The 21,705-nt window shown below is 44.2% G+C and overlaps 1 protein-coding gene across 5 annotated transcripts in view; it reads right to left on the bottom strand.

Annotated features, from left to right (window-relative positions):
• USP15 (ubiquitin specific peptidase 15) overlaps nucleotides 1-2,825 on the bottom strand; it is an 87,967-nt gene extending 85,142 nt beyond the window's left edge. For 3 of the 5 annotated variants that reach the window (XM_084810607.1, XM_084810610.1, XM_084810612.1), the window contains exon 1: nucleotides 2,489-2,809. In XM_084810607.1, the coding sequence (XP_084666733.1) occupies nucleotides 2,489-2,742 (254 nt within the window). In that variant the 5' untranslated portion in view covers nucleotides 2,743-2,809. Of the gene's footprint in view, nucleotides 1-2,488 lie in introns of all 5 variants that reach the window. The other 2 variants (XM_084810606.1, XM_084810608.1) reach the window with 2 other exon arrangements.
• Nucleotides 2,826-21,705: the final 18,880 nt, after the last annotated feature.

Raw genomic sequence — 21,705 nt, forward strand, 5'->3', positions numbered from 1 at the left:
ATTCCAGAAACTAGTGTTTCTGCTCATTTCTAGGATTGCTTTGGGAAGTGCCAGCTTCCTGTTGTGCTAGCAGTGGGATCCCACAGGTGCAACAGGACAAGCAGAGGTGCAATGACTTATTGGATACTACCGAAAGTTGCATCTTCATCTCTACTTTCAGCCTTGAAAGGACCCCTCCAAAAATACAAATTATGGTTGGGATATAAATGCATAACAATAAAATTTATACAGCACATTTCAAGAGCAGAAATCGCTTCACATGCTCTCACAGTAATCCTTATGCCAGCTTTTAAGGTAGGCAAGTACTATTGTGATACTGCAAAAGAAATGCTGAGGGAATAGAAACTTGCCTAAGGCTGCCTATTAAATTTGTGGCTGAGATGAGATACCACATAAGTTAGGCCTAGTTCAGTCATAATGCTACTGTTTCAACAGACAACGGTACCCAGCTTGAGAGAATACTTCCTCATTTGTTACATCAGCCTGTCATGACATCCAAAGCAGAAAACTGTGGTTTAATGCTGACTATAATCTTGAATTGCAAGGCCAGGAGCAAACTATGATTTGCACTCCTAGTACGTAGGCACCGGCAGGACTTAAACCACAATTTCACAGTTCAGACATCACGGGAAACTGATTTCACAAACCAGCAGGTCTCCTCTCAGGCTGGATACACAAGGAGAAGGGAACGGAAGGAAACACTCAAACTTGTTTCTTACTCATGGAAACAGCATTACATCTGAACTGGGCCTTAATGTGCATGTATAGTGCTTCTGAATTCTGCACGTGATGACAGCTATACAGGACAAAAGATAGAATCAATTGATATAATTTTTAACATAAAATAAACATAACTGAACAAACTCAATGAACGAACCTAATTAATCCTGCAATCCTAAATCCACTCAATAGGAAGCCCCAAAGAACACAATGGGACTTACTTCTGAGTAAGCATTCACAGGATTGCATTGTAACAAGCTCCAAACAACTTTTGAAACTTTGGGTTGGTTCATACGGCCAGCAGTCCACATGAGATCACCTATGGGCTTGCTTTCTAAATGGGATTCACAAGGTGCTGCCTTTATGAAATGATACCTTCCCCACATGGGACTATACATACTGCTGCCACAATGTGTGTGATCACACTAGCCCTTTTATCAAGGCTTCACATACTTGGGCTACAAACCTATCAGCAGAACCAAATGCTCCAAGTTTGTGCTGATGGATACACAAACTAAACCTTAATCTTAAGCAAAATCCACCACTGTTCTGTGAGACATTGCTCATTCCACAAATACTAAAACATTATTCAGTTCAAGGTTCAGCACACTAAAACACAAGGCTGCAAGATCCAATTTCCAGGTATTCAAGAACATAAGAACAGCCCTGCTGGATCAGACCAAAGGCCTATCTAGTCCAGCATCCTGGATTTTGATGGTAGTACATACTCACCCTTACTACTAGTCATTGATAGCCTTATGCTCCATTAATTTGTCTAATCCTCTTGTAAGAGCACAATTCTACACGTTTGACAGACTTCCATGGTGGAGGTTGTAGGACTTCACTCTGTCTAAACATGCACAGGATTGTGCCCTTAAAGCTGTCTAGGTTGGTGGTCATCACTACATCTTGTGGAAGCGAACTCAATAGTTTAATTATGCGCTGCGTGAAGAACTAGTGCTTGCTTTTGTTTGAACTAAATTTCCCACCATTCAGCTTCATTGAATAACCCTATATTATGAGAGGAAAAAAGTCTCCCTACCCACTTCTTCCGCACCATGTATAATTGTATGAACTTCTATCACATCCCCCCAATACATGCCTTGTTTTCATTCACCCAGTGCTTCACCAGCAAAAATATATTTTTTTTTAATGGAACAGCTGACAGATGTGATAAGGGGCTCTAAAGGGAGAAAGGGCAGAGGAGAACGAACCCGGGGAGATATAAACCCGAGCAAAATCAAGAAGTGAAAGCAGCCCTTCCCAGCAACTGTCGGCCAAAAAAGGCAGGCCTTGCCATGGAAGCTTTTCGGGGGAGGCTGCACTGTGAATGAGAAGCCTTGTCCAGAGAATATACTCCGCTAGTGCTTAAAAACACAAACGCACGGTTCTTGGCCGGATTTCTTGGGGCCGCTGGAAACGATGGGAGAACACGGCCCTGGGAGCCGGCTGGCCCGCAGGTGAGAGGGAAGCGCCTTGGCCAAACCTCGCCTAGCCCGGACCTGTCGCGGGCACCGGGGGAGCAGCAAGGGAGACCGGCAGCCCTGCCACGCCCTGGCCACACCTGTGCGGCAAGGTAAGCCGCGTCCCCGGCGGCAGAAGCGGCCGCCAGCGAGGGGCGCGAGGAAGGGGCTGCCGCCCCCCGCACCCGAGCGACGCGCAAGCAGGCAGAGAAAGGAGCGAGGCGAGCAGGCAGGAACCGCCCGCACCTGTCACTCAGAAGGGCCCTCAAACCGCCGCCGCCGCGCTCCCCATCCCTTCCCCTCACCAGGTGTCGCCCTTGCGGAGGGCCGTTTTGAGCAGCGCCGCGATGTCCGAGCGTTGGGTCTCCAGATCCGCCGCGCCTCCCTCCGCCATGTCTCCCAGCCCCGCGGCGCCAGCGGCAGCAGCTGCGAAAGGGGCGGCGGCGGCGGCGGCGACAGGAGCGGCGGCAGGGGCGGGCCGCGCTGCATGCTGGGAGTGACGCCGCGCGGCGACCGGGGAAACGCCCTCCACGACCCCCTCCCACTTCGGCAACCCCATGGTTGGAAGCGGGAAGGGACGAAGGGAACAGCGGAAGGATGCGAGGCGGGGAGAGCAACGCCTTTGGGGAACAGCGCCACCAGCCGGTCAGGGGGTGTACTTATCGCGGGTGACGGCTGCGCAGGCGCAGTTGAGAGCCCTCGGGCTTCCACGCAGCTGGGCGTGGGCAAGCGAGGAACGTAAAAGGTGCTCCGTGGGATGCGCGGTGTGTTTTTTCCCGGCGATCCTGGGGTGTTCAGCGGAACGTGGGAGTTTTCCCAACTGTTTCCTTGAATGCGAGATCATCCAGATCACAAAGGCAGGTTCCAGCAAATCAGCATGACCTGATACGCTGCTATAAGTGCCTAGTTACCTACATAGAATCAACTACTACTCATTCCTAAACGAAAATGAATGATAATTGAAACATGGTCTTAATAAACATGGACATCTGTGTAATGTGTACATATTTTAATAAATGCACGGCTCGTGGGAGGGGGCGTCGAGGTGAATACGTGTGTGGGGTCATTGATGTTAATGAGCTTGGCATCGAATGGTGTGAATGATGGTTTTAATTAAACCTGCTATTTCTTATGCTTTGTTTCAGTTCTGTGCTTTTGTAACCCCTAAGAAATGGTTAACAGTAAAAACAGAATTAAGTGCTGTGCTCTTACTGTGAGGGAAGTTATTCTTTGCTCTTCAGCTGTTCATATTTCATGGCCATGAGATAGCCGTAACAACAAAGAGTTATGTGGCACCATAAGGACTAAGAGATTTAGGGTGCTACCCTAACTAGATAGGTGGCCACCTCTGACCTCGGAGGCGACCGCCTATCCAAAGCAAGGCAGGAGAGGCACGGGGGGGGGGGGATCGTTCCCTCCACGCTTCTCCTGCCTTGTTATTTTTCACCAGACAGCTGTTTTCGGCTGTCTAGCGGCGGGGGGGCGACCGGGAGAGGAAGCTGCCATCCGACACACTGGATGTGTTGTATGCTCAGTTCCGCTCTCCCTGCCCTGGAATGTCCCTTTTCAGTCGCTCCATGCTCCTCTTCCAAGCGTGGATGGGGCTTCTCCATGCTGCCTCCGAGGCAGCGCAGATGAGGGGGGCAGTCAGTTTTCTGGGAACCGACCTCGGAGCATAGGCTCCGAGGTTGGTTGCCGGAAATGAGCATATCCTATGGCCCTCTAGACAGTGCCTATTGGCCATAGGATTGCTCCCTTATTCTGGTACAAGGTTTTGTGGCCTCTTTAATTATTTCATTTCATTTATGATGTCTGTATTGCTTTTTCTGCATTCTATATATGGCAAATAGGCCAATCTCTATAGAAAAGAATAAACGGACACAACTCTGACATCAGAAATGGCAATATTCAGAAACCCATGAGGCAATACTTCAGCTCCCCAGGACGCTCAGCTTTTCTACATGAGGCTTTGAACCCTCCACTTTACCAAGGATTCTGCTTCCAGATTCTTTGGGATTAATATTGGCTCCTTTACACATGTTTTTCTGGGGGTTCTCTTTCTCTGCCTTTCTATATGTTCCATTGCACAACCATCAGTGGTATAGTGGAATTTCACAAATACCCAAGGGTTTCATGCTTCCATTCACAGAACTACCATACATTCCTCGTTAGAATAAAAAACCCATGCTAAAATGGTTCCAAAGAATGGGAAAGGCCCTGGAGGATGACGTCGTCGTGTACAGCACCTGCAAACTACCATGAGTGAGGAATCACAGGCACACAAATGCCTCATGTAGAGGGTTCACTCTATCACAGACCTTAAGGTGGCCATTGTGGAATAAAATCACTTCAGTGGGAGACTGCAGAGTTAGAATTAATCAACAAGTTTAATTTGACTGCCAGGGGCCTGAATCAGAAGAAAATACTTTTTTAGCACATTACATGATTTAATTGGCTTACCTAGTGCCAGGATGTTTGTGTTAGCAGCAACTACTACACTGTAAATAAGCACTGTTAATAATGTGATTGCCACTGTTAGTAATCTGTGCATTTAATAGCCTTCTGACCTCACTGTTTGTAATTCTCCCCCCCCCCACCCACTGCCCCAACCCCCACACATCATATGTACTGTATATAAACCTGAAACTTTCTATAAACACTCGGATGTATCTGATGAAGTTGGCTATAGTCCATGAAAGCTTCTACAAGAATAAATGAATCAGAGCATTATCCTATGCATGTTTAGACTGAAAAACAGTCCTACAACTCCTAGCATAGCTGGCTGGGGCATGCTGAGAATTGTAGGACTCTTTCCTATCTAAACATACGTAGGATAGTGCCCCTAGTCTCTGTGGTGCCACAAGCCTATCTTGAATACGTGCAGGCTCCACCCACACTACCCCTTCAGACAATGTGACTTCACCATCTAGTCACTTCTATTTTCTCTCCCCCTCCCACATCCACCTTTTATAACATCTTGCCTGACAAAGAGATCTGGATAGCTCAAAAGCGTGCACGTTTCGGGTGGGGGTAATTTTTTTCATTAGCCTAATAAGAGTGCAATCCTATGCATGTTTAGACAGAAAAACACATACAACTCCCAGCATCCCTTCAGCCAGCCATACTGACTGGGGCACACTGGGAATTGTATGACTTTTTTCTGACTAAATATGCACAGGATTGTACCCTTAGGACGCAATTCTATGGGGATCGTTGTCCGCCTCTGAACTCGGAGGTGACCGACTATCCAATGCAGGGCCCTGCATTTGTGGCTAGATGACAATTTCGGCTGTCTAGCTGGGGCGCCTCGGAGTGGGGAGGGGGAGGCTGGACTGTAGGAAGTGTAAAGCGCTTCTGCCATCCCCTCCCTGCCCCAGGGAATGTCCCCTTTTCCATTGCTCCATGCTGCTCTTTGGGGACAAGATGGTGCCCTGTGGTACCCCACAGTTCAGCTGCCATGGGGCTGAGGTGCAATCACCCCATGCTATTCTCTGAAACCGACCCTGCGAGTATGAGTTGAAGCACTGTAGAACAGTGCACCTTCCAGTCATGGAGGTGGTCTAGGAGGATACCATGGTAAGTGGTATCAAAAGCTGTTGAGAGATCAAGAAGAAGTAACAGGGTTTCATTCCCCCTGTCCCTTTCCCGAAGAAAGTCATCCATCAGGGTGACCAAGGTCAATTCCATCCCCAAACCAGGCCTGAATCCAGACTGGAATGGATCTAGTTAATCAGTTTCATTCAAGAGCACCTACAACTAAAATGCCACCACTCTCCTGAGCACCTTACTCAAGAATGGAATGTTTGCGACCGGACTATAGTTAGTATTGATCTTTGGAAGAAGGGAGGGTTTTTTCAGGAGTGGTCACACCACTGCTTCTTTCAAGGCAGTAGGGACCACCCCATCATGCAGCGATGTGTTCACCACTCCCCTGATCCATGTGGTCAGCCTCCCGCGGCTAGCTCAAATAAGCCATGATGCGCAAGGGTCGAGAAAGCGTGTGGTGGGCCAAATGGATGCAAGTGTCTTGTCCACATCCTAAGGCTCCAAAAATTGAAATTGATCCCACAAAACAGGATAAGATGATGCGCTGGACACCTCAACAGACACTACATCAATAGTGGTGTTCAAGTCAGCATGAAGGTGAGCGATTTTATCCTCAAAGTGTCTTGCAAATTCATCACAGTGGGCCTCTGAGGGTCCCAGTATTGGATTCACTGGGTTTGATGTAAGTAACCCCTGAACCTCTAGGGAGTAAGCTCTACTTGATGCAGAGGGGCTTACTTCTGAGTAAACATGCATATGATTGTATGACAAGATGCTTGTATGCTGTCCAACTTCCAGGGGTGCTAGAATGAAAGACAAGTGGATGCAGGAGCAGCGAAACATTATTCAAAGTCATGGGATATTTAAACCACATGTCATAGAATTTACAAGCATAAAGTTGCACTGGGCGAAATCATTACTTGGATGGTTAAGCATTTGGAAAGCAGGGGCTGCTTACAGGGCAGGACTGGCAGAGACTTCCACATGAAGACCGGAACTGGCGGGGCTGGCCGCGCATGGTAGTCCCCAGTCGGATACTGCCTTATGTATGCTTATTCACACACAAGTCCCATTAGCGTCAATGGGGCTTCCTCCTAAGTTCACATGAGACTACAGCCTTAGAAGATAAAAATATTACATATCTGCTAGAAATCTCTTTAGACCTGGGGTGGGGAACATGCAGCTCTCCACATTGTCTGACTCTGTGGATGCAGTGGGCCCACTATTGCTCTCCGGACTGCCCTTGTAGGAATTGCTTTCTCTTCTCCATTCTCTCTGTGTGTACATGTGCCTTTTCTTTGGCCTGATCCAATCAAACCAAATCTCTGTTTTTCCTCCTTTACCTTCCTTGGCTTCTTGGAAGTTTGTACTTGCAAGCACTGAAGTTTATACTTGCAAGTTTTTCATTATATCTTTATTGAAGGTTTTTGTTTTTTTTAAATTACAAACTAAAGAAGAAAAACAGTTGCGCACAAAATGAAAGAAGTGGGAGAGTTTGACGTGTCAGTGGAGAAATACAGAGAGAATGTAGCATCAGGTACATTCATGGTATTTACCAGGTAAATGGAATACAAGTATTGATCGATGACTCCAGTTGTGCCTGAGTAACGTTCTACTGAGGGATAGTTATTAACATAAAAAATCCATTGGACATAATAATAAACCATGGTTAATTTAAACAGAAGTGAAAGCTTCTAATGTAATCCTCGGAGCTGCACCAGAGGAGGAAAGGGGAAAGAGGTGAAAATGAGCCCGAAGCTCATGCATGTCATACTAAACTGGTCCACTCCAACCTGGTGCCCTCCAGTTATGTTGGACTACAACTCCCATAATTCCACAGCCAGCTATGTTGTTGGTAGTCCAACACACTTGGAGGGCCCCAGGTTGGGGAGGCTGTACTAAACCATAGTCTAGCATTATGTCTAAACCAGGTCTAAGATTGGCTCTTATAATGTAAGGCAGGAGTGCCTGTTTTCATCTGACAAATGCTGGAGGGTCAGCCTCTGATCCTCACCTATAGAGAGCAGTTGTATTGGGGATGGAGTGCAGTGTAGATCGCATAAGGCTCTTCTTACAGAATAGACTGCTTGAGATTTTCTCCAAGGAATCATCCTGGTTTCCTATCCTGGTTATTAAGCTAAGATTAAACCAGGGTTTTTGGTTCTAACAATTCTATCAAGTCATGTTAGACGCATCCAAGCCAACATGTAAGGGGAGGGGGGAGTACATGGACACCATGCTCATTTTTGGAGATAGTTACATCTGAACCTGCTCATTATGACTTATTGTATATATTAGAAGCTACATAACATTTTTCTTCCTCCTTTAAAAGGAAATCCTCCATAGATGGAGAATTAAGAGATTTGGTTGAAGGAAGTTGTATGCCATGCTTATGCAAAACGGACACTAAAAAATGGAAGTTCTTTTGTGTTGTCTTTAAAGAATCATAGAATAGTAGTCATAGAATAGTAGGGTTGGAAGGGGCCTACAAGGCCATCGAGTCCAACCCCCTGCTCAATGCAGGAATCCAAGTCAGAGCATCCCTGACAGATGGCTGTCCAGCCTCGTCTTGAATGCCTCCAGTGTGGGAGAGCCCACCACCTCTCCAGGCAATTGGTTCCATTGTCGTATTGCTCTAACAGTCAGGACGTTTTTCCTGATGTTCAGCCGGAATCTGGCTTCCTGGAACTTGAGCCCATTATTCCGTGTCCTGCACTCTGGGATGATCGAGAAGAGATCCTTCTCTGTGACAACCTTTCAAGTACTTGAAGAGTGCTATCATATCTCCCCTCAGTCTTCTCTTCTCAAGGCTAAATATGCCCAGTTCTTTCAGTCTCTCTTCATAGGGCTTTGTTTCCAGTCTTCTGATCATCTTTGTTGCCCTTCTCTGAACCCTCTCCAGTTTGTCTGCATCCTTCTTAAAGTGTGGTGCCCAGAACTGGACACAGTTCTCCAGACGAGGCCTAACCAGTGCTGAGTAGAGGGGAACTAGTACTTCCCGGGATTTGGAAGCTATGCTTCTATTAATGCAGCCCAAAAGAGCATTGGCCTTTTTTGCAGCCACATCCCATTGTTGGCTCATATTCAGCTTGTGATTGACAACAATTCCAAGATCTTTCTCGCTTATACTGTTGTTGAGCCACGTATCCCCCATCTTGTAACTGTGCATTTGGTTTCTTATTCCAGGTACAGAACTTGGCATTTATCCTATGAAATGTCATTCTGTTATTTTCTGCCCAGCGCTCCAGTCTATCCAGATCACTTTGAATTTTGTTTCTGTCTTCCAGGGTATTAGCTATCCCGCCCAATTTTGTGTCATCTGCAAATTTGATCAGCATTCCCTGCACCTCCTCCTCCAAGTCATTAATAAAAATGTGGAAGAGCACTGGGCCCAGGACTGAGCCCTGCGGTACCCCACTCGTTACCTCTCCCCAGTTTGAGAAGGTCCCATTGCTAAGCACACTTTGAGTCCGATTCTGTAGCCAAACGTGGATCCACCGGATCATTGTTTCATCTAGCCCACTTTGAGTTAGTTTGCTCATCAGGATATCATGGGGCACTTTGTCAAAATCTTTGCTGAAGTCGAGGTATATGATGTCTACAGCATTCCCACAGTCTACAAGGGAGGTGACTTGATCAAAAAATGAGATCAGATTTGTCTGGCAGGACTTGTTTTTGACAAATCCATGTTGGCTTCAAGTAATCACGGCATTGTTTTCAAGGTGCTTACAGATGGATTGCTTTATCATCTGTTCCAGAATTTTCCCAGGGATTGATGTCAGAATGACTGGTCTGTAGTTCCCAGGTTCCTCCTTTTTACCCTTTTTGAAGATAGGGACAACATTAGCCCTCCTCCAGTCATCTGGCACTTCCCCCATCCTCCATGATTTCTCAAAGAGAATAGACAGCAGTTCTGAGAGCTCTTCTGCCAGTTCCTTTATTACTCTAGGATGCAATTCATCTGGCCCTGGAGATTTGAACTCATTCAAAGTAATTAGGTGTTCCTTGACCATCTGCCTATCGACCTCAAGCTGCAATCCTGCCCCTTCAGCCTGTACTTCGCCTTTGCCAGGGGGGGTCATAGACCCTCTTTTGGGAGAAGACTGAGCCAAAGTAGGAATTGAGCACCTCTGCCTTTTCTTTGTCATCTGTTATCGTTTTGCCATCCTTATTTAATTGCTGAACAACCATTTCTTTCCTCTGTCTTTTACTATGCACGTAGCTGAAGAAAGCCTTTTTGTTGTTTTTAGCATCCCTCGCTAACCTCAGCTCGTTCTCAGCTTTAGCCTTCCTGACGCCATCCCTGCAATTCTGTGCTACCTGCCTGTACTCTTCCTTTGTTACTTGGCCTTCTTTCCACTTCCTATATGTGTCCTTTTTTGTTTTCAGGTCATCCCTAAGCTTTTTGTGAAGCCACACTGGCTTCTTCTGTTGTCTTCCACCTTTTCTTCTTGTTGGAATGGTTTGTGATTGTGCCTTGATAATTTCCTTTTTTAAAAAGATTTCCCATCTTGGACTCCTTTTCTCGTTAGCGTCGCTTGCCATGGGACCTTACTGATCATTGTTCTGAGTTTATTAAAATCAGCTTTCCTAAAATCCAGGGTACACGTTTGACTACACTCAGCTTTTGCTTCCCTTAGAACCAAGAACTCAAGTGCGACATGGTCGCTTTCCCCCAGAGTTCCTGTAACTGCTACTTTATCCACTAAGTCATCTCTGTTGGTTAGGATCAAGTCAAGGATAGCCGATCCTCTAGTTCCTTCCTCTACTTTGTGTAGGAGGAAGTTATCCGCCACACAAGTCAGGAATTTCCTGGAGGGGCCATGTTTTGCAGAATTTGTCTCCCAACAAATATCAGGTAAATTGAAGTCCCCCATTACTACTACATCATGCTTCCTTAAAACATTGGCTATTTGCTTTTCAAAAGTTTCATCCTCGTCTTCTTGACTGGGGTTTGTAGTTCAGTGGTTGTAGTGGTTGGGTTCATTAACCACAATGATAAGTGACTAACTGCACAGCCTGTGTCAGGTAACAATGCGCTCTAATTAGTGTGAGTATTAAGATATTATTCCTTAATAGATGAAAAACAAAAGCTATTATGTACGCTATATTCACAAGATTGCAACACTGGAACAGAAAATATTAATGTACATTTTTGCCTCATAGCAGAAAGGGATGGAAAAGCTGATAAAGACGGAACCTGGTTGTTGTTTTTTTATCTTCTTTTAACTGTGTGCAGTCTTATCTCCCAAATGCCAGTTACCTACAGTTCTAATTACATTTAGTAGAATCTGATCATTCACACTGCCTTTGAAACATAAGAATTGTAAAAAGGATGAATCTAGATGTTCACTGAGCACCAGATGGCCCTTTTTTGGCTTGGACTGCAGCTTTCTCATGGGAAAATGGGTTATGGGTAGGTTTCAGGAGAGATGCAGATCTGAGTAGGTCATTGATTTGTTCTTCTTTTGGAAAGTCTTTACATTCAGAATATTTGCTCTTGATCAGAGTTCAACAAAATAATGGCCTGGTTTGTATATAACGCTAAGCCATGGTGTGGTTTGTTGAAATCTGGCTTGTCATTGTGTCTGAAACCATCCCCACAAACAAACCATGGCTTGTTAACTAGCTACAAACCACAAATAGAAGCAATGGCTTGTTGTTGGTTATGAAGTCTGGCTTGTCTAAACCATGGCTTGTTGTGATGTGTGAACCAGGAACTGTGGCTTACTTGTTTGCATTGCTGTCCGACCTGGAACAAAGATGCTCTACAAGAGAAGACTGAACTGAAGGCTGGCATAATTTTGATGTTGTGTTTTCGTGCATTTTTTCGTATGTCAGAAAGTGTGACAGCAGTGTTATATCAGCTACCTGCTGCAAGTTTTTAGAGCTGGCTGAAACAGCTCTGAAGAAAAAGTAACTTGATATCCTGGTGATCTCTTGGCTCCTGAAGTTGACGAGATGCATAGAATATGCACAACTTTTTGTTGTACTTGAAGGCCTTTGCTTCGATTTAGTATGGGTCCTCTGAATGTTCTTATGATATCTCAGAAGATTGATTTGTCTCATTATTCCTTAAAGCAAACTGTTTTTTTAAGCTCACAGTGTTATCCTGTGGGTAGCAATAGGAGATGCTAGTGCTTTATCCTGTGGGTAGCAAAAAGATGGTATACTAGTGTATCATTGCAAACTGTGGCATTGTACTGGTATACCAAAATGTCCAGGATGTTGCACCAGTGCAGCAATACAGAATGGTGCAACTCATGACCTGATATAAGGACTGAGGTTGGGTTAGTCTGGAAGTCACAGTAACATAGTAAGCGCAATCATATTGGCAAGATAGGATCTGTCCTGTTCCATTGCAATTACAAAACATGGGCATTAACTAAAGAGTCATAGGGCACAATGCTAAGTCCTGTGGCCCAAACAGTCACCAGAGATAAAAGGAGGAATGAAATGGTGCTATGCCACTCACTGACTTATACAATCCATTGGCACAAGCTTTTACCAATGTATCCTCACACCATATTGGTAATGGAACAGAAAATGGACATGAGCAGGAAGAACACCCAGCAAAGGTCACTGACAACAAGAGATCAAGTGTTTCCTCACCATGAGTTTCTCTTACAGCATTTCCTTTGCATAGGATGCTGACAGGAGGGACGGTGCAATGTTTCTTGTGTATACATTATGGGTTGTATCCAATGTTAGTTCTACTTAGAATAGACCCATTGAAATTAATGGGGCTTAGGTTAGATGAATATTGGATTCAACCCTATGGGTAGTATCCAACAGGGCTGCTTTGTTTATACAATTGATGTAACACTAGCACAAGCAACCTATACACAGTACTAATAGTGAAAGCCAGTGCAAAAGGTTTTCCATTGCGCAAGCTTATCTATTGGTGTTGCACTAGAGATCGCTTATGCTAGTGCTTCATCAATTGGATACTGCCCTGTGTGCCATATTTCTGGGGGTTCTGCCTAGACAGTTGAGAATTTAGAAAACTGAGTTTATGTGGTCACGAATGATGATAAGAACATAAGAAGAGCCATGCTGGATCAGACCAAGGGACCATCTACACAGCACTGCTTTCAACCTTCACTATGTCATAACTGCACAGCATTGCAGCTGCAACTTAGCATCTGTTGTGGTACACGTGTGATGTACTGCGGACTTCTCCAATGGGAAAATCCGCTGTGCCCTGACACATAGCCTTTGAAGCCAAGTAAACTGCATCAGTTGCGCTGTCCTTTTGTTTTTTCCATTATATTTAAATGCGCAGCTGCGCAGGAATGTGAGGGTAGGGGTGCGACATTTGGGTATTAGTGGCTGTTTTGTATTTTAGGAGTTCTTTTGTGTCTGTCTGTTCCTCACTGGGTAAAATGTAGGCAGTCTGCTCCTTTGTTACTATGCCAAATGTTTAGCAGTTCTCCAGCCCGAGACTCTCACAATGGTTCGCACATGCCAAGGCATGTGCCCATGAGAGGTACATTGCCTACCCATCCTTCCAAAATGGTGGCTGGAAAAAAGTTGGTCCTGGACCTTCTGCTCCCCCTATACCCCCCCTCCCCGCCCTTGGCCACTGACTCCACAGCAGCCATTGCGAAGATACGAAGCTGCAAAGGTGCACGAAAGTGTGGTTGAAGAAAGGAGCATGCTTCCCTATGTCTCTGTAACTGCGCAGCTGCAAAGGAATGGGGAGGAGTGAAGGGGCATCACAGAGTGACACAAGCACTAGGCATGCCTACCACATGCCCACCACAAAATGTGAAGTCGGTTCGGGAAAGGGACGGACAGCTCGCAACCACGGGAAACCTGCAGCAAACCGAAAACATCACAGCAAAACATGTCTTTGGAAATCTGCATTTTCCAGGTGAAAACCACCATTAGGCTGCGAAGTGGCGACTGCATCATATGTCCTGAAGGACCTCAAATCACAGCGGCCTTGGAGTAAATGGCTCGTGTAGATGGGGCCCAAGGCTCCATCTAGTCCAGCATTCTGTTCACACAGTGGCCAACCAGCTGCCTGTGGGAAACCCACAAGTGGGACATGAGTGCAGTAGCACCCCCCATGCGCTCGTGTTGCCCTGCAACTGGTGTACAGAGGCATACTACCTCTAATACTGGATGTAGCATATAGCCATCATGACTATATGAATTTGTCTAGTCCTCTTTTAAAGCCATCCAAACCGGTGGCTGTGTTAATCTGGGGTCCTGATCAAAGTAGATTCGGGATAAGCCGAAGTGAGACAAAGTCACAAATGGACCAGTTTTACAGTTTATTGATTACACAGATGATAACAAATGGATGCGGAAATAAAGCAAAGCAAAGAACCTGACAGGTTCCTTGTGCTGACCAAAGCTGGTGATTTCCCCCACAGCCATGTGTGTATCTGGGTTCCAATCAAGATACACGGGATGTCTCCTCACAAACCGATAACCAATTCTGCACATTGGTATGTGTGCCTGTTCCCCCTGGAGCGACACCAACTTGGCATGCTTTAAACGATGCTTATATATACACTTTTTCTTAGATGACCTAGTGGATGCATAAAGCATCACAGTCAGAGCAATAAATTGCCTTCCTCAAGAGAAGGAATTAGGAGCTAGAAAGCTCCTCAGCTCTTCATGGAGACATCACACTACACTCTTATCTGAGAGGGATTATAGTGACTTGGCAAGAATCAAATGGCTTCGTGTTTGTTAACATATAAAACTGGCCTTGCCTGGGGCCAACTTTCCCGTGTGAGGCAGCCGACTTTAATCATCTGAAAGCTGCTCTCTATTCTAAGTTAACAAAGGCCTCTAGGCACTTAATAAACTGTGTAGAACGTGACTGTGGAAATTCACTATACTCCTTACTATCTTCTGGTGTAACCCACTACAGTGGCCATGAGTATATTGTGATAGTGAATGCCATAGTTTAACTATATGCTGGGTGTGAAGAAGTGCTTCCTTTGATCTGTCACCAATTTGATCACCAATCAGCTTCATGGGATGACCCCAGGGTCTATTATTATGAGAGAGGGAGAAAAATGTCTCCCTATCCACATTCTCCACACCATACAATGATGTATTCTAAGATCTCATTTGGTGAACTGAGTAACATGAAAGCACTAGTGGAGTAACAACTATCTGCAAGTACACCTAAAACTGATCTGCCAAGTGATTTTCCTAAGCTTATATAGTTTCAGTGGGCCTTACTTCTCAAATAAATATGTTTAAGACTGTAAATGTGCTATAGAAATGCTAAATAATATAATCTGGTGCAAATTGTATGGTTTTGAAGCCTAGTGGATTTTGACAGTTGCTATATTTCAAACAGCAGATTTTTCTGTTAAAAAGATTATTAAAGGTTTTTATATGCAACTGAATGCCAGCGAAGAGATTAAGGTTATGCTTGAATGAGTAACCAGAGTAATTCTGAGGGTGTTGTTATTATTATTATATTAATGATCCAGTTTTTTAAAGTCAGTGACAGGAGGAGGAACTAATAAGTACATCATTTCAATCCTTTGAGCCAATGTAATACCATGTCAGTATTCTAGGAACTGATTACCTACTCTTTCTACCATTGCTCTGTCCTCTTCTACTCTTCCTTATTACCTTATTATTTTATTTTAATTCATTTATTTTAGGTATTTCTATACGGCATCTTCAACAACAAAAAATCCCCAGGTTTACAAAACAGAAAAAAATAACAATAAAAGCATGATATCATTAAAACAAAACAACCAATGAATCAAAACAATGATAAAACAGCAGTTTAGGCTACAGTCATTTGTTTATTTGTTTATTTATTTATTTATTTTGTATACAGTCATATACACACTTACCTGTAAGTCCCATTGAACTCAGTGAGGCTTACTCCTGAGTTGACCTATATAGGACTGCACTGAAACAGTTTAATAGCACAATCCTGTACATGTTTGTTTGGAAATAAATCATGCTAAATTCAGTGGAGATTCTCCCCATAACTGAGTTTAGGATTGTGGCCCAAAAGATTTAAATGGTATGGTAAAATCTCCTTACCTCCTCTCTCCTGAATCAGTAGATCTGAAATGGACATTACATTGGGAAAAGGCAAGGGAGGATACAAGTCCAAAATAGCTTTGCCCGCATACAACAATGAAGGAAAATTCTACGTATCACATTATGGCCTAAATACAACACAGAATTAAGCTTCCTGAGGCCCACTGAAATCAATGGGCTTAAGCATGCCTAACTCTGTGTTGGAATTAGGCCTATATTTCTGTCTGCACAGATTTAGAATTTCATTGTAAATTATATTGTAACAATATAGTACAACTCAAACTGTTCTGTCTATACACACCTAGATGTCTGTAGTACAAACACATGCAAAGGCACTTTGTATTATTTGTGATTAGTAGTAGCTGGGCGATGCATGCAGCCACATCAATGAAATATTCTCAAGCTAACCAAAGTCAAATGAAACAATATTGATGAATAACCACTTGGGGGCAGCAGCCATTCAAGTATTGTAAACTGCATATCTATTCTGAAATATCTATCTCTTATCATCTTTTTTAATTTTGTTACAATTGTGACATGATAGCAATTAAACAAGAGGAATGGTGCATTGATGCTTGGTCATCTTATTGTGTGTACATTATGTGTACACACTATATGTGATATATAACTATTTCTGACCGGTTTGCCCAGGCAGTTGAGAATTTAGAAAATGATATCTAATGTATACTGCATGATATGTACTAAGTTCTTGTTTGATTCACTGAACTTGGATCAAGAACTACCTATAATGAAGCAGAGCAGTAGCAGTTAGATTAAGGGAAAGGTGTAATAGTCTTCTGCAAAATTGCTAGGCCACCTTTTTTGCTTGTCTGTCACCTTGATCCATTCCTCTCTGTCTGGGATTCTGTCCCCCATGCTGGCTGGGGGATGCTGGGAGTTACAGGATTTTTCTCTGTCCAAACATTGGATTGCGCCCTTACGACATTATTAGCCACCAGCTCTCCCTGTTTCATCCTTCCTTTGCATACAGTCTCCACTGACTTAGTCCACCCTTTCCCAGCCTGTTGTTCTCCAGATGTGTTAGGACTATGACTCCCATCACCCCTGGCTGACTGAGGATCGTGGGAAGGACACCAGTTTGTGGAAGACTGATTTAGACTGTGCACTTCTTTTGAGCAGGAACCAATTTTAAATTCTGTGGCTCTGATCCAGCTAAAGTTAGTCGTGACTAAGTCCCATTGAAAACAACAAGATTAACAGTGTAACTAAGAGTGTAATCCTAAGCATGCTTATTCAGTACTAAGCCCCTCCATGTTCAATGCAGTTTACTATTACTGCTGCTATGTGTACTTACTGGGTTCGTTGAGACTTATTTCTGAGGCAACTTTTAGTCCTTTAGATGTTTTGGCCTACAACTCCCATGATCCCTCACCACTGGCTATGCTGGGTAGGGTCGATGGGAATTGTAGGCCAAAACATCTGGAGGGCAACAAGTTTCCCACCTCTGATCTACAGGATATATACTTAGGATTATGTTGTTAATAATTACTAACTTCGGTTTCAATTGGGCCCTATGTTTATAGAGAGCTGGGAATGCTGCTGGCTGATTAAAAATAAACGATGAAAGATGGGTCTGAAGCCCCAATTTAACATGAACCTATGTCAGCCTTCCCCAACCTGGTGCCCTCTAGATATTTTGGACTACAACTTCCAGCTTTCCTGACTACTGGCCATGCTACCGAAGGCTTATAGGAGTCAAGGTCCTAAGCAACTGGAGGGTACCAGGTTGGGGACAGCTGACCTATGTTCTTCCCTGCTTCCTCCTTTCTGTTTAAAGCATTCTGCTGATGTTGTTTTTGCAGCAGGGCTGGGCTGGGGGGCGGGCACTGTGATGGCCATGCTTCATTTTCCTTGAGTTGCGGAAAAAACATCCATTATCTTGGATGGAGGTAATAAAATTTGAAAATACAGGACATCCATTACATTGTTAGCATAAGGAGAGCCAGTGTGATGTAGTGGTTAGAGTGTTGGACTGGGACCTGGGAGACCAGGTTCTGTTCATCACTCAGCCATGAAGCTCACTGGGTGACTTTGGGCCAGTCACTGACTCTCAGCCCAACCTACCTCACAGGATTGTTGTGAGAATAAATGGGGAGAAGGAGAATCATGTAACAACTAAATAAAAGCAACATTTTAATATAGGAATCTTTTAAAATAAGAGCCATCCACCACAGCTTTAGAGCTTCTCTACATTAAGGAAAAATTCCACAAACTTAGCAGGGCTTTGTCTTCCAGAGTCTTTGCAGGATTACAGTGGGCACAATACACGCACTCCCCCCTACACACACTTGTTTTTTCCGGTCCCTTTGTGAGCACATTCCATATGTTTCATTTATTCAGCCAGCAGATGGCGGTGCAAGATTTCCAAAATATCCCACAAGTCTTGGATTACACCACCTCTTTGATGCAGCTTTTGGCAGGGGCTTTTGGTACTGCATTTTGGGCAGTTTTTAAAATGGCGGCATAAACCTAAAAAACAACGAGACAGGCACTGGAGGTTGATGCCGTCATAAAAAGGACCCGTGAACTTCCTTGTGTGAACAATCACGAGCCACAATAAATGCTTCATGTAAAAATGCCCTTAGAGATCCAAGGGTTTTTTTTAGTTGGGCTTGGAAGTTCAAAGAGAAATTTAATAGAGACCCAAGGAAGGTTTGGAGGCTGCAACTCCCCCCCTCCCCACTTCCCAGTATACTTCCCAGTATATCACGGCAAAGGAGAGACCAACCGAGCCCCATTCATCGGCCCGAGAAGGAAGAGCTGCAGGGAGTTTGTTTCACCCTTCCCAGCCAGAAAGAACACCGATAAGAATTTTGAATTCAAGAACTGATTTGACTCCCCCTGCCCCAACCCTTTTCCTTATGTGTTGTGTCTTTTAGATTGCAAGCCTGAGGGAAGGGACTGTCTCATTATTAATCTTTGTAAGCCTAGGAGCCTTTTTTGGTGGATGAACAGGGTAAAAATTTTATAAATAAATAAATAAGCAAACAAACAAATTGTCTCAGGCACACTTACTCTTACTCTAGCTTGTTTCCAGAATTATAATCCCTTAGGGCTGGGGGAAATCTACACTAGCTAAAGTAGTTTAAATATGTAGCAAGGAGTGGCTGGGAAACAATTTCTGGTGTAGTGAGTGACTTAAGCTGCAACCTTTAACACGTAATTTGGGAATAAGTCCCACTGCACCAATTGGGCTTGCTTCTGAATAAACATGGATAGGGTTGCACTGTAAAACTGCAGTGCTAAATACACTTACTAGGGACTAATCTGTATTGAACACAGTAGGACGTGCATCCAAGCAAACAGTCATAGGACTGCACTGCACAAGTATGAGCTGAAAAGGCCTTGGTTAAAATTTTGCCTTAAGTAACTCACTGGCCTGGTTTGGACAAGACAACAACCTATGGTTAAACAAACCATGGGTAGTTTGAGAGCAAGTGAAAATGTTGTCTCCTGCTGTACTAAACAACCCAGGGATGCCCCATGCCAGGGTTGTTTAGCACAACATACCAACCCAGAATTGCTTGAACTATGAGTTCTAAGTGTGGGTTGTTCTTCCCCCAGCAACCCATAATTCTAGGTTTGCACATTGTGCTAAACAACCCAGGTATGGAGCACCCCTGGGTAGTTTAACACAGTGGGAGTGGGTGGTAGCCAGCACATTTATTCACTCCCACTCATTCACAACAACCCACAGTTTGTTTAAACTGTGGGTTGTTGTGCCATCCAAACCAGGTCACTATCTCTCAACTTCCTCTATCTGTGACTTGGGGATAACAGTGACCAGGTGCGCATGACACAGTGGATTATAGTGGATTAAATAACTCATGATGAGCTGTGATGTGTGCGGCTGCCATTTTTAATACGCAACCCCACGATGGCCCAGCTGTCTTGTGCAAACTGGCCCACTGACTTACAGGGATGTTGTAATGCAGGGGCAGGCAGAAAGTAGATTGGGATTTACTGGTAGATCTCTGCATGATTTGCATTAGCTCTTCAGAGGTCCTTGGCTTCCCTTTGGTTAATAACAGCAACAATGAAGAGAGCTAGAAGCTCAGTTCTGGCACTTAAAAAGAATTCCTGGGCTGAGTATGTACTCAGAAGCACCCTGTTTTATAATTCTAAGGGTGAACCATGTCTGAACTACTATTTTGCACTTGGTTTCAGTTGGTAGGCCACAGTGTTTATATAAAAAGCAACATAAATCCCATAACCCTGAAATCTGTTTACCGCTGTTGTAAGGATTACTCAAAAATGTATGTTTAGTGCTCTGAACACACTAAAAGCTATATTAATACTATTAAAATTTGATCTCTTTTTAATAGTAAATTATTTCTTCAGTTTGCATATTTGTTAAGTTAGTTTTTTTCTGTTATATTTATATGTTTATTGGCTTTTGATTATCTATATTTACTTTGTGTATGGAAGGATTCTATTCTCTTGGCCCATTGCTTTTCATCTTTCTAGCATATTTGGGACATCTATTGTAGCCAGATGGCTTTGGGTTGCCTTTATGGAACTGAAATAAGCCCAGAAGTGCCTAGAAGCCAATCTGAAAGACCTTATTAAAACATAAAATGAAAATGTTTGTCAGTGCTTAGGTGTTCTAAACTCTGTTGTTGGAATCTATGGAAACCTTCTGATCTTGCTATTTACAGATTTTATCTCCTTTTTAATATTTTCTGTCAACTGTAACCTTAACAACTGGATTAAAAAGCACCTCCAAAACAAACAAACAAACAAACAAACAAACATTCTGTACTCCGATATATTTGAAACGGTAGCTTAATAGTGTATATTTCAAGGTACCAAGGTTAAACCAAGAGCTCAAAGTATATTGTCATACTTCTAATACGGTTGCAAATGTAAGCCTTCTCCAAATAGTTAATGCAAACGTTTAAGCTGGAGACTCCCTGCGTCAGTAAGGCCAGCATTGCTGATATCTTTATAATGAAGTAATGGCTCCATTCATCATTAACCTGCAAGTCTGCATTGTCCTTGCATTTGTAACAAATTTGGTTTGTTCACCAACTTTTTGAAATGCAATTCTCAGATGGATCCAGCTTAGTTGATTAGGGTATTTGATTAATGCAACAGACAGAGCAATCCTATAGTCCCTGGGGAGCATCCCAGGGACCAATAGAATTTCTCAGATTCCCCCTCCCAAAGCTGAAGGCATTGTTATGGCTTCGGGAGGGGGATTACATGATCCAGTCCCTCCACTTGTCCTTTCATAGCAGCCGTGGAAAGAACTATGGCGCTGCTTTCTGAGGTCACAAAAACAGCCTCAGAGGACCTCATAGAGGACAAATGGGGTGTTCCAGTGGGCAGGGAGGGGAGAAGCCCAGATGCAAAATATGCTATGGCCTCTCCATCCCTGACCACACTGGTGTGGGCTGGCTCCTTTAGACAGTCTAGAAGAAAAAATATAAAAAGGAGGATGGAGAGGCAAAGATCACCTCCAGCACTCCTCCCACTATGTTGGCAACAACTAGGCAGGGCATAGGATAGTTGGAAGCCTCTGAGATCGGTAGGGATGTCAGAGAATTCCGCCACGGATCTCGGTGAGGCCAAATGCCAGTGCATTTGGCCCCCCAAACTCCGTGGCGGAACGGCCTGCTCCCCCGCCCCCCCGCGGATCCCCCCCGGGACGAGACTTACCTGGGGTGGAGCTTCTGGGTGGCGGCAGCTCCGGTGGCAGCTTCAGCGGCGGCGGCTGGTCTTCCGACCGGCTGCCGCTGCCGCCATTTGCAGTCTTGTAAAAAACAACAACAACAACAACGATGTGATAGGCTACGTAAAGATTTACGTAGCCTATCATGGCTGCGTAAAAAAAAAAAAAAGTGACGTGATAGGCTACATAAAGATTTACGTAGCCTATCATGGCTGGGTTAAAATAACAAAACAAACCACGTACGCA

Source organism: Heloderma suspectum, chromosome 7, assembly GCF_057233095.1.
Source record: "Heloderma suspectum isolate Gila_16-S chromosome 7, 16-S_ref, whole genome shotgun sequence".
NCBI classification, from domain to species: Eukaryota; Metazoa; Chordata; class Lepidosauria; order Squamata; family Helodermatidae; genus Heloderma; species Heloderma suspectum.